This window comes from Lutjanus erythropterus, chromosome 3 (assembly GCF_056507025.1).
Source record: "Lutjanus erythropterus isolate fLutEry1 chromosome 3, fLutEry1.hap2, whole genome shotgun sequence".
Lineage (NCBI taxonomy): Eukaryota > Metazoa > Chordata > Actinopteri > Lutjaniformes > Lutjanidae > Lutjanus > Lutjanus erythropterus.
The window spans coordinates 17480767-17498258 of NC_139319.1; the positions used below are offsets into that span (position 1 = coordinate 17480767).

Sequence of the window (17492 nt, forward strand, 5' to 3'; positions counted from 1 at the left end):
TTAGTGAGATTAACTTTAGAGACACACACTTGTGCATGATGTTTTAACCAGTATAAGATAGCAAAGCCACCTGCACGCCACCTGTAGTGCAACAGCTTTGCACTGGGGGTAAAATAGGGCCTTTGGTCTCTATTATGAATAATAGCTACATCATGATTTATTCCCTAGAAAAGAACCCTGAACACCAAACCATAAGCAACAATCCAAAATTAATCAATATCTCTTGAAACCCCTGAACTGAGCAAAGCAAACCCAGGCTTCCAGATGCTGGCTGACAGGTGCCACTTCTCTTCAGCCAATCTGGTGCATGCATTCTTGTCTAGCCCTCAGCTTGACAACTGCTGGACAGGGGAGACATTAAGACCTTGTCTACTTCTAGCTGTACTCAGTGCAGCAGATGACACTGGTTTAAATACAAACCAATCTGACATCATTGCATTGACATTGCTTTTGGCCCGTAAGAGAATTTTTTTGGTCTGGAAACTTACCACCTCATTATGCTGCTACTTGGTAGGAGGACACAATGTTTTCTTTTTTAAAGGAAGGGTCTGCAAAAAAAAAAAAGAAAAAAATATTCACATTAAAGAACTACACATTCACATTCAACTTCACATTCACAACTACGTGTCAGATTCACCCAGTCACACACACTTTTGCACACTGGAGGTGGCTGAGCTGCAGCCATCCTCCATATGAGTATATTCTGAGCTGCAACTGATGATTATTTCATTGTCAATTAATCTGCCGATTATTTTCTTGATTAATCAATTGGTTGTTTGGTCCACAGAATATCAGAAAATGGTGAAGGTGGTGGTGGAGTGAATGGTGAAGTAAAAAAAACAAAAAACAGAAAATATTCACATTAAAGAAGGTAAAATCAGAGAATTTTGATATTGTTTCTTAAAACAAAATTGGGGATTGATTTAATAATCAATGAATCCATTAATCAGTGCAGGTCCACAGCTGATACATTATAGATATGTGTGAGGGTAATGCAATGCATTTCCCTCAATAATAGAAAAAAAGAAAAAAGGAGAAAAGATTCCTCTACAGAAGATAAAACATAATAAAGTGCACAAGGGTGCCCTTCGATTGGATAAAACAGGAAGTGCCATATAGGGTTCCCTTTTTATTGCCCATCAGATAGCCTGACAGCAGTGTGTTAACCGCTGGCTGCATCCTCTGTTCTCTTATCATCAAAACAAGACATGACACAGCAGAAATAAGAGATGTGAGATAAGCATCACATTACTTTCACAGTTCGACAGTTGTGTGGTATGTTTTTTCTGAATAAAGATCTGATGATTGATAAAGAAAATACCAAAGAAGTAAAATAAGATATTCCATTATTTCCGCTTACAAACACTGCGACTGCTTTATTGAACTAATATTTTTTAAATCCATCTTATTATGAAATGAAATGCAGTTTTATGCTTTTACGTGTTACCACAGGAATGAATCTGTGCCAATGTTTTTCTGCATCATTGAACTTGTATGGCACAGCCCTGACAGATTAATCTCTGCATGGGATTTTTGCATTTCAATGTTTACATTTCATCGCTAAGACCTTGTTGACTTGACTTATAATATTTCTACCAAACACTGCTGCCTTTAAATACTGTTGGAGTTAAAACACACAGGTTATCTGTACTTTGAGTTATTACTGTCTTCAGTTTAACCTCTTGTCTTTAAAGTTTCAGTAAATCTTCCAAAGATCGACTTCCATCGTAGACCCACCCCAAATACCTGCTGCTCCACGTGTATAAAAGGAGAGGCAACCAGTGCAGATTACTGTTTTTTGAAGAGCATTTGTAAGGTAAGAGGGTTGGGGGTCTCACTGGCTTACATTTCGACAAAAATCTTCTGTTCTGTGTTAATATTAATGTATAGTTAGCTGCACACTGTCCTGACTGTAAGATAAGCTTTTCTATTCATTTTGGGGTTTTTTTTGTTTTTTTTTTTTTATAGACATAATTGACTGCGCTTACTTTCCCTCTTCATTCTCAGCCAGGGTCCTCTTGCTCCTCAAAGACAAAATGGTGAAGTATGAAGTGTTTGTAACCACTGCAAACCTCGCCCAGGCCACCACCACAAATAATGTCTTCATCAAGCTGGTGGGCACAGATGGGGAGAGTAAACGGACGTGGCTCACGAGCTTTAAAGGGAGCGCCGCCTTCTACCTGGGAGTAGTGAGTCTGGATTACCCCTGAATTTCATATGTAATATTCACATGTGCAGCATGTCTCTTCAACTTGCATCACAGGCAAAAGTTTAGCACAAATAACCATTATATCACTGTGTGGAAATCAGACTATTATCCTAAATGAGATGATGACACTCATATATATGTTAAGTGGCTCCCAACCTTTTTCCTTACAGGTCCCCTTATCTATCATTGAGTACACTTATGACCCCCTGACTAAGTGACATATTTTATAGATATATCATATTGTATTATATTCAATGAATAACAATAACAGTGTAGAACAACTGATAAACAACACAAACAGTGAACACAATAACTGCAGGAAGTTTATGGAAAACAATCTATTTGGATGATTTTTGAGCAGATTATTTCCTGTGAATATTGAAATGGAAATGAGTTACTGATACTTTTAGAAAGTTTTTATGCAACTCTGTCTCTATTATGTTTTCTTTTTTACGCATATAAAATCATACATAAGAGGTTTCTTTTTTTGGACCAAATCAATGTCTCTTTTTTTCTGACTGATGCAGGGTGAGGCTGGTTAGCAGACACTGAAGACTCACTATAACTTGTGTTCTTGTCTTCAACGTGCCCTTATCCAGTGAGATTTTTTTTAAATGGCCTTTCGACCCTCCGTAAAGCTTTGTCGAACCCTAGCAGAGGTCAGTATCACCAGGTTGGGTGCTGGGTATTAGATTACCACCTACACGTACCAGTGGTTAGACCTCACTCACCCATGCTTCTTTTTTCAACTTTTTGTTTTGTTTTTAAATTCCTTCCTTAATAAATCACATCTGAGATCAAAATCGAAATTATTCTAAGCATTATTCTCAGCAGCGTCACCTCACAGTGAGAAGGTTCTGAGACTTTGTGGCTGGGGCAGGACCTTTCTGTGTGGCGTCTCATGTCTGTGTGAGTTCTCTCCTGGTACTCTGGTTTCCTCCCACAAATTAATAGGTTAATCAATAACTGTAAGATAAACTGTGAATGGTTTTCTGTGTCAGCCCTGAGATGAACTGGTGACTTGATGATGGATGGTGTGTTTTTCCCTCTATTAATCTCAAAATCAATTCAAGTCAAATGTGTTCAAATAAAATTGGCATTTAATGACTGGTTGAGCTCAGGGAACATAATGACAACGATAAAACTATAAACCCTACCCTGAAACTGTTACTTTTTAACAGTTTAAATGTTTGTCACATTGATAATTGTATTTTGATCTGTATTTAAAATGTGTAAACTGTACATGAAAAATTACTATCAAAATAACAAAAGTCAAAGTGCAACATTCATGTGATTTTGTCGAGTTCTCTGTATGCCTTTTCCAAATAAAGGCACAAAAACTTCTCTCTGCACTCATGTTTGTAATAAACACGGCATAATGTGAGCCCTGATCTGCATAAGTACCACTTATGCAAAGAAATTGACTTAATTCTAACAAAATTATATTTGCAATTTGCATGAGCGCCTACGTGTGTGCTTCCACCGGCTGTGTGTGTGTGTGTGTGTGTGTGTGTGTGTGTGTGTGTGTGTGTGTGCACACAAGCAGAGCTCAGAGCCTCTCTCACCTTCTCTCTGTCTGTTTGCAGGAGTCTAAATTCTCTGTGTGCTGCCCCACCTCTCTTGGAAAGCTGGTGCTGATCGAGATTGACAAAAAGCCTCTCCCACTGTTCCCAGAAGACGCCTGGTTTCCCTCCAAGGTGAAAGTGAAGTCTCCAGAGGGAGACGTCTACCACTTCCCCATCTACCGCTGGATCTCTGGCTGCGAGGTGCACTTGTTCAGAGAAGGAACAGGTCTGGTAATAATGTGACAGTCACATACAGTTTCACAAACACAACGCAGAAAAGACTAATAACGTCATGATCTTTTCTCAGCTCTCAGAATCTTTGATGACAATCACCATCTTGGCAAGTACAGCCGAGAGAAGGAGCTGAGGCTGAGAGAGAAACTGTACAGGTGAGAGAGAAGTGTTGTGTGTTTGTATATAATAGCATGCACTCCACAAAGAACCCAAACACACAATTTTGTTAATAACACATAAAGCTGGCTTGCTGTCTGTGATTTATGGGTAATTTTAATCTTAATCTTATTACAAGATTGTCTGTATTTTGTAAGAATGTATTGTGTATTAGACGGAGGAGAAAAAAATTATGGTGATCCACGTTTGATCTAAATTATTTTCTGAAAAAAGGTTTTGCAAAGATAATTCTTGTTTTTCATCTTTGAAAACAGGTGAAAAATTAAGTTTTTCCTTTGTTACAAATTGGCTCATGGTTGCAACAAAGGAGGGGGTCCACACACACACACACACACACACACACACACACACACACACACACACACACACACACACATACACACACACACACACACACAGTATAGTCTCTAGTCCAATTAGTTTATTGAAAATACCAAAAGAAATAAAGTGAGCCACAGGATATAACTGTAGTTAGTAATGTCACGTGTGTATAGATGGATGGATGTGTGTGCAAATGGCGAAATGAGAATGCAAACCCAAGCATCACTAAAACTCAGGCCATATAGCTGCAGCTGCCCAGCCAGCGAGAGAGCAGTCAGGGAGAGCAGCCTCTTTGTGCCTTCTGGCCCCTCCCACCTCTCAGGTGCAGTCAGTAACATACTTATTGTAACCACAAACATGGTCTTATCCTAAACCTATCCCAGCAATTTTTGTGCCTCAACCTATCCAACTGTGTTTCACAGTGTTAACCACATAAAAAGGCTTTCTGGCAGCTGCTCTGGCTTTCTTTCAGCTGCTAAATGGTACCTTGTGCACCTGCATGAGATGTCAACAAATTTGGTCCAACTCTAAAAATGACTTGTGTGGCTCAAAAGTTGGGTCAGAAACTGATTAAAATCATAGCTACAGTGTATGTCCAGCTGAAATATTACTGTAATACTTATTTTGGCCACAAGCGTCAGTAGTGCACCACTATCTAAACAGAACTTTAAGTATTTATATTTTCTTCCATGCATATTTTTTTTCCATGCACTCTAAACTCAAGATAAATTGTGTCTTAGCAGGTTATGCAACATTACTGTCATGTATTTTACTGCTAATGGTAGATAAGTATGAATTCAAATACTTTTTTTCACCAGTTTCCTCTGATGAAAAAAAAAGGATCTGAAACAAATGGGGAACTTAGGAAGATTATCCTGGCATTACCTATTTTCATCTGTTCTTAAGTCATAAACACAGGAGAGGAAACTATTTAGATCAGACTTGGATGCCCAGATTTTGTTTTTCTCACTTGCCTCTTGGGCTGTCTGCAGTATTATACTCTACTCTTACCATACTTTAAAATTGATGTCCCTCACCAGCATGTTCTATATTTCCCAGCTGGTGTGTTTATAAAGAGGGACTACCTCACTGCATGAAAGCAGAAAACCCTCTTTGTCTGCCTGCTGAGGTCCGCTTCTCCTTCACCAAGACTACAGAGTTCGTCTACACTGCATCCACCGGGTGAGGTCCTCAAATTTGACCACACGCTAGTTTTTCAAATCCCAAACGGTATGAATCATTACAGAACCAGCACAAATACACAGCAGCCTCAAGAACTGTCTTTCCAAAACATCGTCTACTAAATAAATTGTTTTTTTGCATATCAAAATACAATAGTCCGTGTTTTGTACACCCAGGCTGACAGAGCTGAAACTGAAGGGATTCACTTGTTCCAAGCAGAACTGGTCAGATGTTGATGCTATTCGCAAAGTCTTCTGCAACAAACAGACAGACATATCAGGTACGACTGTAATTTATGATTAGGTTGTAAGCTAAATATTTCCCTATGTTATAGTCTTGCGCTCAATCTACTGTAATTCAAGAACCTGTAGATCCTATGCTAAACTGAATTCATAGGTAGTAAATCCTGCTTTCTCTGCAGAGTATGTCCAGAAGCACTGGAGGGACGATGCCTTTTTTGGCTGCCAGTATCTAAATGGTGTCCACCCCGCGGTGATCCAGCGCTGTTCAGCCCTGCCCAACAACTTCCCAGTCACTGACGACATGGTGTTTCTCCGCGGTGGAAGTAACTTAACTGAAGAAATGCAGGTATTTCTTTTTTTTTTCAGACAGTATACAACTTAAATGAATAAATGAGCTGAGTTTAAATGAAAAAGAAACTGTTAAATTAACTGCAATGGAATGTTGGAACAACTAAACGCAATGTGAGAAAGCATGGAAATCAGTGTTTAATTGGTTAAGAACCCCAATTAGTAGCACAAAAGTCCTATATTGCAAAGAGTTATGTTATTGAAACAGTTAAAGGTCAAACCCTGTCAGCAGTTATCTTTAGAAATCTCTAGTTTGTTTTGTACGGAGTGTTTTTGAGCTTTCTGATTATCGCTTCAGTTTGCTTGATAACCATTATCAATGTTAGCCAGCTAGCATCATCTTCTTTATTGCATCAGACCGGCAATGGGTCATCCAGCCCAAGTCGGCAGGGCCACGTCCCCTTCTGGTTGAAAACTCATGGTTTCATATAATAGAAGAGATGGGAAAATCTGCAGTGTAACAGGTTGTAAAACAAAAAAAACATACAAACCCATCATGATCTCTGGTTTCCCATTCTCCCTGGAAAGGAAAGGATCCCCAGAAGAGAGCAGTAAGAATTTATGAGCCTCCAGAGAAAAGTAATTGCTAAAGCTGACGGAGAGCTAACGTTAGCTTGAGTGTGAGGCTGCTGGAGTTGAGTCATAACGTAACAGTACAGCAACATCAGACTGTTGTCTCTGACTAAATCTCAGCCCTGGTCAGATCAACAGCTGTCTATTGAAAGGTTTTTACCACTTGGGTGGTATAAGACTGAGGGGGCAAGAGGGCTGACTGGTTAACCTCGTTTCCTTAACATATTGTGAACACGCCAGTTCAGGCAAGGTCACAGACAGATCTATAAAACAATGGTTTGTTCAATCTGACAAACGTGTCCAAATTGTCATTTAAAAACTTGTGAAATTACATTGTTGACTATGGGATTCCAGTTTTCAAATTTATGACTGATCTGTTGCACTTCATGTCTCATTTTGCCAAAATGTGAAAATTACAATTGCTTTGTAAATTTCAAACAGAACGGAAACATATTCCTGTGTGACTACAGCCGCCTGGATGCAGTGAAACCAAACACCATCAACGGAAAGAAGCAGTACTTGATGTCTCCACTTGTGCTGTTCCACAAAACCCCGGACGATAAGCTGATGCCCATCGCTATTCAGGTGAGACGGACCTACAGACTTACACAATACTTGAGTTAAACATTAATGTGATAACATAACATCCAAAATGATTTTCAGTGGAAGATATAGACAGGTTTAATTCAGTTTGTTTATTGGACATTGGATTCATGACCTTACTTGAAATGTTTGAGCATTAAACTTTTCTTTATAGCACCATCATGTGGACTCCTACTGTAACATTTAAAAAGGCACCTTTTACAGCAGTGGTTCCCAACCTTTTTCCTTAAGGGACCTCTTTCCTATCATGAAGTTAACTGATGACCCCTGGCTAAGTTAAATATTTTATCAATATTTCTAGTCGATGCATAACAACAACAGCACAGAACAACTGTAAAGAACAACTCCAAAAATTAAACATAGTCCAAAAACTGTATGTGATAACTGCAGGAAGTTTGAGAAGGATTTTCCTGGTATTTTTAGAAACCTTTTAAACAATTCTTTGTTTGTATTATGTACTTTTCAACAATCATTCATACTTATTTTTGCATACTTTTTTACACAGTACATGCTGTTTAGCAGAGACTGAGGTCTGTGTGAATGTAGCTTCTGTTTAGGTCTTCACCATGTCCTGTGAGATTTTTTAAAAATATGTTTAACAAAAATAGATTAAATGTTTTAAATAATGATCCAAACTTAATACAATTTCATTTAGTCGTCTTCTAGGATATATACCTACTGTATACTTTATAGTAGAAGTTTTTCTTCTTAAAATCAAGAGCCTTGCAACTCCTTGTGAAGCTTTTACGACCCCTCGTAGGAGTTGAGACCCCCAGATCAGAAACCAGTGTTTTATAGAATGGCTTATCCATCATATTATGTTTCCAGTATTGTGTATGTTGATAACTGTGTGTTTTGTAACAAGCCACAACCCTGTCAATCACTTCAAGTGTGCAGTGAGTTATATAATGCATGTATAGATTTGGTTATGCTTCAGTAGACATGCTTTGTTTCCCTCACTGATATTTTACAGGTGTATGTTTCTACTGGTAGTTGGATAAAAGCTGAATGAGTCATCGCCATTTAAATGACAAGCCACCCAAAGTCTGACTCAGAGCTTACATGCATATTAACTGTCTGAACAGATGCTACATGTCAGATTCTGTACAAGTGATTGATAAATGAACACCCTTGTTTCCCAGTATTGTAATAATGAATGTATTAAAAAAAACTGGATGTGGATTGTAATTGCAGATATTCATTATAATAGACTTGCGTGGGTCCATGGAAAATGTTTAAAACTTGAGAAGCTGAGTCAGTCAACTAAGCAGTGGGGTCAGCCAGAGTGTGCACAATATTTCCTTTTGAATTTTTTTAATCTTTCATGCCAAATTTTCCAGACAACTTTGAAAAGTGATGCTAGAGAAATATTAAAAAGTTTGAGAGAGTTTACAACAACCGTTCAATGCCTAACATAATAACTGGTTATCTTTTCTCCAGAAAAACACTCTCAACAAATTTGGGGAAATAGGAGAAAACTACTGCCTGAAGAGTTGAGGTTTTAGATAAACACTTGAGCGTAGTGTAGTTTTACTCATTATTTTCAGTGAATCAATCACTGTCTCAATTCTCCTGCAGCTGAAGCAGACTCCGGGAGACGACAATCCCATCTTTGTCCCCACCGATTCCGAGTACGACTGGTTGACGGCCAAGATTTTTGTGAAAGGTGCAGATTTTAACGAGCATCAGCTCAATGCACACCTGCTGCGCACTCATCTGCTGGCTGAGGTGTTTGCAGTGTCGCTGCTGCGCAACGTGCCCATGGTGCATCCTCTGTACAAGGTAACTGCAAGTGTACTAATACTGAACGTACTGTAGTTCAAGTCTTTTCAACTTACTGAAGTTAATGAACCATAATGTTTTAGTGTACGGCAAACCCTTTTAACATTTAATAGTAGTGATAATAGCAACTGCAGATATAAACAGTTGCTTTTTGTCCAATTCCAAGCCAAAATATCCAGAATTATATTTTGATTAGTTACAATTCTAGTTACAATTCATTCCTCATTCGTCAAAGTTTTAATTCTTGATAGCAGAAATTGATTTCTTACTAGTGGAAATGTCCCTTATTCATATCTTTAACTTAAGTCAACTTTAACTATTTACTTCTATTCAAACAAAATTAGATATCTCTTATTCAATTTTGACATGTTATAATTCTAGGTAATGTCATTTCATCTAGTGGCAATTCTAATTATTGATATCTACAAACCAATTTCTCACTAATCAAAATGTTAACCCTGACTATTCAGTTCTCACTGGTGGACATGTCAGCTGTTGATATCAACAATCCAATTCTTACTAGTGTCAGTGTTTCATGTAGATATCTGCAATTATTCTTACATTACAGGTAACATGAATGGAAGTCTAGAATTCTAAAATTCAATTCTGACCAATCAAAATTAAATTAGTGATATGTCTGTTTGGAATTGTAAGAATGTAATTTCAGATATCTATAACTGCATTTCAGTGTATTGTAAGGATAACAATCAATCTCATCAACAATCTCTTTTATAACTAATCAGAAACTAATTTTAGATATCAAAGTCAAAATGTCACTGTAGATATCTTCAGTGTATCTGAAATGAAGATGCTAATTATGTTGAATTATGTCAGATATATCAGAAATGCAATTTCCACTAGTTAAAATCCTCTCTGAACACATGAAAGTTCAAGTGTAGATTCCTGCAATCTTTATTCTTACATGTGTTAAAAGGATTAGACCCAAACAGAATCTGCAGATTTTTTTTTTGTTGTTGTTTATTTTTTCTGTTTTCAGTGGTGATCCAGAATGAAAATCTGTTTTTACCTTTTAATGAGACAGACAATTTTCATTTAAGATAACAAAGATTGTTTTGTCTGTGCGAATTTTTTTTTCTTTAATCGCCAACTTTTCAAAACAAAGTGTGAGCGTTTGTTTGAAAAGTCAAGCAGCATAAAATGTAGGACACAAGCCTACTAAAATGCAAGGTTCAGTGTGGAGCAGAGAGAGCAACAATTAATTTACAAAACTATTAAGCATTATCATTCAACTCCCAAAAACCACCCCTTTAAAACTTACTCAAACACATACATTAATAATTAACTGATAACAGGCTTGATATCATTTGAGTTCTGCATCTCTATTTGTTTAAAATATGCAGAAAATCAGCTGAAACATCATCAGGATTTTGCAGTGCAGATATAATTAAATTAAAGTTATAAGTGCTGACTAGTTGAATTTTAATGCATGTTAAATACATACTGTACCATGTCAAAATTGTTTTACAGATGTTGTAAATGAACATTTTTGTTATTTCCACTTGTGAAAACTAAATTGCTACTCATCAGGTCTACTGATGAAATGTTAAAAGGGCCTGCCACATTTAGCATCCATTTATTTGCAAGTACTTCGTGCTGCTAAATGTTATAGAAGCATCAAGATTTCTGACTTTGTTAAGAAGTAATAGTGTTACTCACAGGGCTCTCTGTCTCCCTCAGCTCCTCATACCTCACACCCGCTACACTCTGCAGATCAACTTCTTGGCTCGACTTGTTCTCATATCTGAGACTGGAGTTTTCTCAGAGGTACGAAAAGACCACCTCGCTCAGTGCACCAACATCAAGTACAGTATTTGTCTCTAACAGTATTCTTCACATGTTTGACTGTTCTCTAGTTTGCAGCGTCTGGTGGAGAGGGTATGATCACGATCCTGAAGAGATCGCTGTCCTCGATGACCTACACCTCCCTCTGTATACCGGATGACATCGCTGAGCGTGGGCTGGAGGCTGTGCCCAACTTCTACTACAGAGATGATGGACTCAAGCTCTGGGAAATCATCCACAGGTACTGAAGACACTGGGAGTGTAATATAACAAAAACTTAAACCTGCTCATTTATATCATTTATTGCCATATTTGCAGTACATGTGAATGTGTTTAGGATGAGAAACTGAAAACAGGAGGGAGAAAAACTTATTATTATTATTAGTAGTAGTAGTATCATAATCCCACTGTCACCCATCATTAGGGACAGAAGGTTCTATCAGTGGAGAATAATAATAAATGGTAACTTTTTTTTTATAATATAGAACATTATTTCCAGTTTTTGTCTAATTTAATACAAAAATATGGCTTGTAACATCTTTTTAGTACACTGTAAAATAATATGCAACCAAAAAAATTCCTACACCTGACAATAATGGCTGGTTGGTTCATTCCTGTCACCTGCTTGAGGCACAACTAGAGCCAGAAAAACATCTCAGTGCCCAGGTGCCACAGAAATGATGTGTTTTACATGTTAAGGAAACACACAACTGAACTGAGCTGAGGTCTGTGGGCTGTTTTGAAATGCAGAAGGTAGGCAGCTCTGCAGGGACTGGTTTCATACTACCTTCACCAAATCATATTTGGAAAGTCAAAGCAGCACGATAAACAAGCTTCCTTCACAGAACGAAAAGAAGTCAAAGAAGCAGCAAAAACAATTGTTTAAGTTTTCCTAAACATTATACTCTGAGCTAAATCCCCCCAGAACAGAGCAATGTTAACAATGGGGTCTTGTGGGAAGCTTCTTGCATGTTATCCCTCATGTTTCAATGTATATTATGCTGATATGCTGTGTTACTGCAGCAAGGAACAGGAGGAGATGCCAAGTCAAGCTGTATCGCCATTTATATTTGCTGTGTGACATGAGCGTTCCTGAAGGATGTCAAAGTAATGATACGAAATTGTACAAAGAGCAAAACAATATGTCGGATGCCCCTGAAAGGGCTGCAGTGTAGTGGTCTAAAACCTGATAAGATTTGTCACAATGTTGTAGTTTAAAATACCTAATTCAAGCAGAGTTCTACTTTTCCTTAAAGGTATGTGGAGGGAGTGTTGGGCCACTACTACAAGACTGACGCTGAGGTTTGTCAAGACTCTGAACTGCAGAAGTGGATTCAGGACATTTTCGAACATGGATTCCTCTCCCAGGAATCCACAGGTGTGCTTAAAGACACGCTGATGTTTTGCAATTCAGAACGTCCTCACGTTGCACTCAAAAATCACAGAAACTCTCTTTTAGAACAGCTGTTGTCAAGGTAGGATCATGTTGGAACTTAAAAGGAACAAATCCAACACATTTCGGCATCAAGCCTTCGTCAGGGAATCGAACAGATCAAATGATAAAAAAGGCACTTTTATAGTGGTCTTCCACCAACAGGAATCCTCCACTTGGACATGGAGTTGTGGCCTTTGCCATCTGCTCGAGTGTTTATATGTCTACACCTACTATCCCTACATCCCTATTGGTGGAATACCACTATAAAAGGGCCTTTTGTTCCATTTGATCTATTCCACTGCCTGATGAAGACTTGATGCCAAAACGAGTCAGTTTGTTTGTTTTATGGTCCAACATGACCATGCAATGACAATAAAGTAATTTGAATTGTTTTAAAAGACAGTGTCTTGGCGCTTCTTTTGTACACATGTATCCCTGTCAAACTCATTCTGAACCCAGGAAGTGCTTCTACCCAAACATGTTTTTTGAAGATTTTAAATTACCTACCATGACTCTGCATAATCTCTTTGTTAGACAGAGGGCTTCTCCTGGACGCCAGTATATTAATTGTTGACTTTTTCATGAATTCACAGGAATCCCTCAACAATTTTCCACCGTGGCTGAGATGGTAAAGTTTGTCACTATGGTGATTTTCACTTGCTCAGGCCAGCACTCCGCTGTCAACTCTGGACAGGTGAATCACTATAATCTGATTTATAGGCTTGGACAATCATAATAAAATGTTATTACTCAATTTCGTTTTGCTTATCTCTTTGTTTGGAAGGCTTTTACTTTAAAGGGCTAGTTTGTATTGTTTGCTGTAGAGTTTCGTGAGGTACTTATCAGTAGTCAGAAGGATACAGGGCCACTGCGAAGGAAGTTAAGCAAAGACCTGCTGTAACTGGGGTCAGCAGCAAAATATATTTTAGCCCTTAAAAGAAGATCAATATCAGTTTAAGTCTACGTTCTATTTAGAATATTTTCATCGCTTTTTCATCACCTTGTTGTCTGACAGCCTTTTCTCATGGGAAACCACCTTTATATAAGCCAAATATCAACCAAACTCCAAAGGTGAAATCAGTCATTTTACCTGGCAGAAAACAAGAGCTGCTGGTCACTGGTCTCTGCCTCGATTGTTTGTTTGTCTTATTGTGTGGCAACAGTGAATTCAGACCAACTTCTCAAAGCATTACAATAACACAGAGTAACAGATCGAGGCCATAGTAAACTGTAAAATGTAAACCGTAGAACACTTCACAAAGAAATCACATCTAATACTGACAAAACCTTCATCTCAGATGATATGGTTTACACGTGACTCTTTCTAATATTTCTAATCTTTTTCAATGACTTGTTCATTAATTGCAGTATGACTATGGCGGCTGGATGCCCAACACTCCCATCTCCCTGCAGCGCCCTCCACCAACCACAAAGGGAACAACAAGTGAGGCCACGATGCTGCAGACACTCCCGGACATCAACACAACAGTGCAGGGCATGGCCACAATGTGGCTACTCAGCAAGCAGTCCTCTGACTTTGTAAGTACCCAGATCTTCATGAACACCTGTATGGAGTATTTAAACGAAACTGCAGTTGTATTGAAACCTCAAATCTGAAAACATACGTATCATAATAACACTGGCCACATCTTGTCATTCATCTTTGTTAACACCATGTTGCGTTTTTCAGGTCCGTCTCGGCCAGTACCCAGAGGAGCATTTCTTTGAGGAGGTTCCCAACAAGCTGATAAAGGAGTTTCAAGGAGAGCTTGAAATTTTGAGCACAGTGATCAAAACCAGAAACAAGAGTCTGGAAGTGCCTTACACATACATGGACCCTGAGCTGGTGGAAAACAGTGTGGCTATTTGAATATTGCAGTGAATGAAGGCTCAGCCTCCTTCATGACTCACTACATGAACAGTTTGCTGATCAATCATCTCTTTCTCCCCCACAGGGTTGGCCTCCTCATGAAGGAATCCTAATTAGCCTAATTAGTCTTTAAACTTTCCACTGATGATGACTTTCCATATTGTCCTTATATACTGTGATCATCTACAGCTCATTTCAAACCTTCTCATGGCAACTTTGTCAGTATGCAAACTCAGTATATTTCAAACATCTGCACACAAAACACCATTCTGCTCAGCACAACTCTGACATAAAGTGAAGCTTTGCTTTGCATGAACACTGCTGTGTTCACAGTGAGCAAGTCTAATAATCAAAGCATTTTAGCAACAGCTCTGCTCCCTCTGTATGTATTTTCATCAGAAAAAATATATGAATAGATCAGTCACCATAATTACAAGTCTTTAACCATCTCCCACACTGGTTGACTCAACATAAATAAGTTTGGCTCAGACTAATCAATGTTGGCTATATTTCTTTGTTTTTGCTGTTTCACTATTAATGTTGAGATTCTGATCTTATGTCAGTCATTTAACTACTTATATCTGCACTATCAAGCAATGACATACAATAAATGTAACTCTACATGCATCTACTGTAACTGCCAATACTAAAACCATATTCTAATGCAAGGACTCTTTAAAGGATATACATGTTAGGGTCCCCAACATATTGTTTTGTAGAGTAATTTGATGTAGCCTATTTTTATGCCTCCGTGTCGATGACAGCTGTGGCCAGAGATATTATGTTTTCAGGTCGACGAAATTGAAATGATGATGTGATGACATTTTATACCCCAAAGGTCAAAGATCAACTTCAGCGTAACATCATGTTCTACAAAAATACCTGAATCTCTCTGTCAGTCTTCTGTACTCCGTGTTAATATACATGTGAATAAACTTCAGCTTGTCAAAAAACAAAAACAACATCAATAACAAAACCTTAATACCTTTTCATAAATTCCTTCGAAGTTAAAGGTTAATATAGTGGTAAGTCAGCCGGAGCCTGAACAGACATGGACGTAAACTGTAACTTGACTGGTTGATGGAGGCCTACAGCTGCGAGACGGTTATTCTAGTTTCACACATCTCCTTAGTTTGGTGAAAGAATACAAAAGAAATGTATCAGAAAGATATTAAGACGTATTAAAAATATTTCTACCATGATTACACAGAATGTGAATGTAGAGAAAGACAGTTTTTACCATTAAGAGTTAAATAATTATCAGTTTTATTAAGAGTTATAGACTGTTCGATTAGAACGTTATCAAGAAACAGTTTGAGATTTATAAATTAAAATATGATTTGTTGACTGATGAAGCCTTTGCTACAATAAAAGATGCGCTTAACACATTTTTATATGAAAATTTAAATGAATAAAACTGAAAACTTTTCACAGAAACCCTGGCAGAGTGCCACAAACACCTCTTTGAGCACCACTGTTCTAATGGATTATCTGTCACCGGCAACTTTGAGCTCATGCAAGTTGACTTTAATATTGTAGTGAAAAGAAGATGAGCTGCCTGGAATAAAAATATAAAGCTGCGTGGCATGCTTTAGAAAATGCCCAGAAGTCATATGAAAAATGTGCAATTTGTGGTTCATTTAACTAAAAACTGTAAACACACTGGTATGATACACGTCAAATTAAGTGCTTCATAATAGCTGCCATCTTCATTATAGGTTTGCTGCATGGATGCTAAAACAGCTCCATCAGAACTAGAAGTTTTGTCGGCAGAGCTGCTGAGCCCTTTTGATGCTCATTTCCTGCTTAGTTTTGTGTTTTCACATGTGCACTGTGAGGTTCTCCCTCTGTGCTTGCAGGTTACTGTAAGATTTTAGCATAAAGTATCTGTGGTATTACTAGTAGTCCAGTCTTAGATGTTTGTAATACTCTTCAGGTCCTGCTTGTTCGCTTTACTTTCAGAACACTCCACCTTTCTTTTTTTTCTTATCATGTCGGGGCTGTAGCGTAAACAGAGTGAGCAGAGCAGCCAGTGTGACCATTTCTCATCAAAGTCCTTCTGCTCCCTCTGGGTGATGTAGACCCTGTGTGTCTTTTTTTTTTTTTTCAACCCGCAGGTTTCTCCCTATTTGCTTATCAGTTTTTGGAACAAGCACAGTAACTGGAGGGTAATACATGGGCCCGTTCAAATGCTGAAAGGGATCGTTCGGATTTTTTCAAGTGAGGCTGCTTGAGATGTTTATCTATAGTCAGTGTAGATGGCGGACGGCACATCTGCAGTTTGGAGAGTCGTGGTGTAGGACGTTAATCAACGAACTGCTGTTGAGCAAAAGTTATATGCTCTATTTAGCATATTTCCACTGCTATTAGACAGTCTTTTCTGACAGGAAACTGCAGTTAGATAAGCCAAATATCGCTCTCTCCAAAACAAACAAACTCCAAAGGCACTGCCACTATAAAACTGCCTTGGTTAACAGTCTGTTTGTATTATTGTGTGACTTCGGCGAATCCCAGCAAACACTGAAGTCACACAATAAGACAAACAAACAGATCGAGGCAGTGGTAGACTGAGAACTCCTGTGTTCTGCGAGGTAAAATGGTTTAACCTATGGAGTTTGGTTGGTTTGGAGAGACAATATTTGGCATATATAATGGAAGTGAGTTTCCTATGTGATGCCAAGGCAAAGCAGTAAAAACAATTTAAATATAGCCTACACTTAAACCGATGTTGATTTTTTTTGGTGGGACCATTTTCAAATGTCTTAAAATATGTTTCGTTGCTGACCCTGTCCACAGAAGTACATTGATCAGCTTTGGGCTGCGGATGTTTCAAATAATCTTACCTCTCCCTTTAAGTTTTCACACTACAATCAAGGGCAGAAATGCAGCACAAGTACTCAGCTCTTGTGTACATTGGCAGTGAAATCTTTTGGTTGCTACCCTCAGCCTGTGACCATGACCTGGAACCCTGATCTGTGAATGAAAACCATCATTTAATGTAACCGCTTTCCTTCTGACTGGATGGATCAGAAACAACAGAATCAACAACGGCAGCTCGCCGACATCCACAACCTTCAGCATCTCACATCCAATCTCATTCACCCACAGCACATTGCCACGGAGGAGCTTTCAGGCTTTCACAGCGATC

The 17492-nt window shown here is 38.3% G+C and overlaps 1 protein-coding gene across 1 annotated transcript; it reads left to right on the forward strand.

The window, feature by feature from the left end:
• The first annotated feature begins 1640 nt into the window (after positions 1-1640).
• Positions 1641-14593, forward strand: LOC146329854 (arachidonate 12-lipoxygenase, 12R-type-like). Its single transcript, XM_084715238.1, has 15 exons — positions 1641-1816; positions 2012-2189; positions 3796-4000; positions 4082-4163; positions 5566-5688; positions 5865-5968; positions 6110-6276; positions 7293-7436; positions 9033-9236; positions 10935-11021; positions 11111-11280; positions 12296-12417; positions 13068-13168; positions 13843-14013; positions 14165-14593. Exons 2-15 carry the CDS (start codon positions 2037-2039, stop codon positions 14342-14344), a joined length of 2013 nt encoding a protein of 670 aa, XP_084571364.1. The 5' UTR covers positions 1641-1816; positions 2012-2036; the 3' UTR covers positions 14345-14593.
• Positions 14594-17492: the final 2899 nt, after the last annotated feature.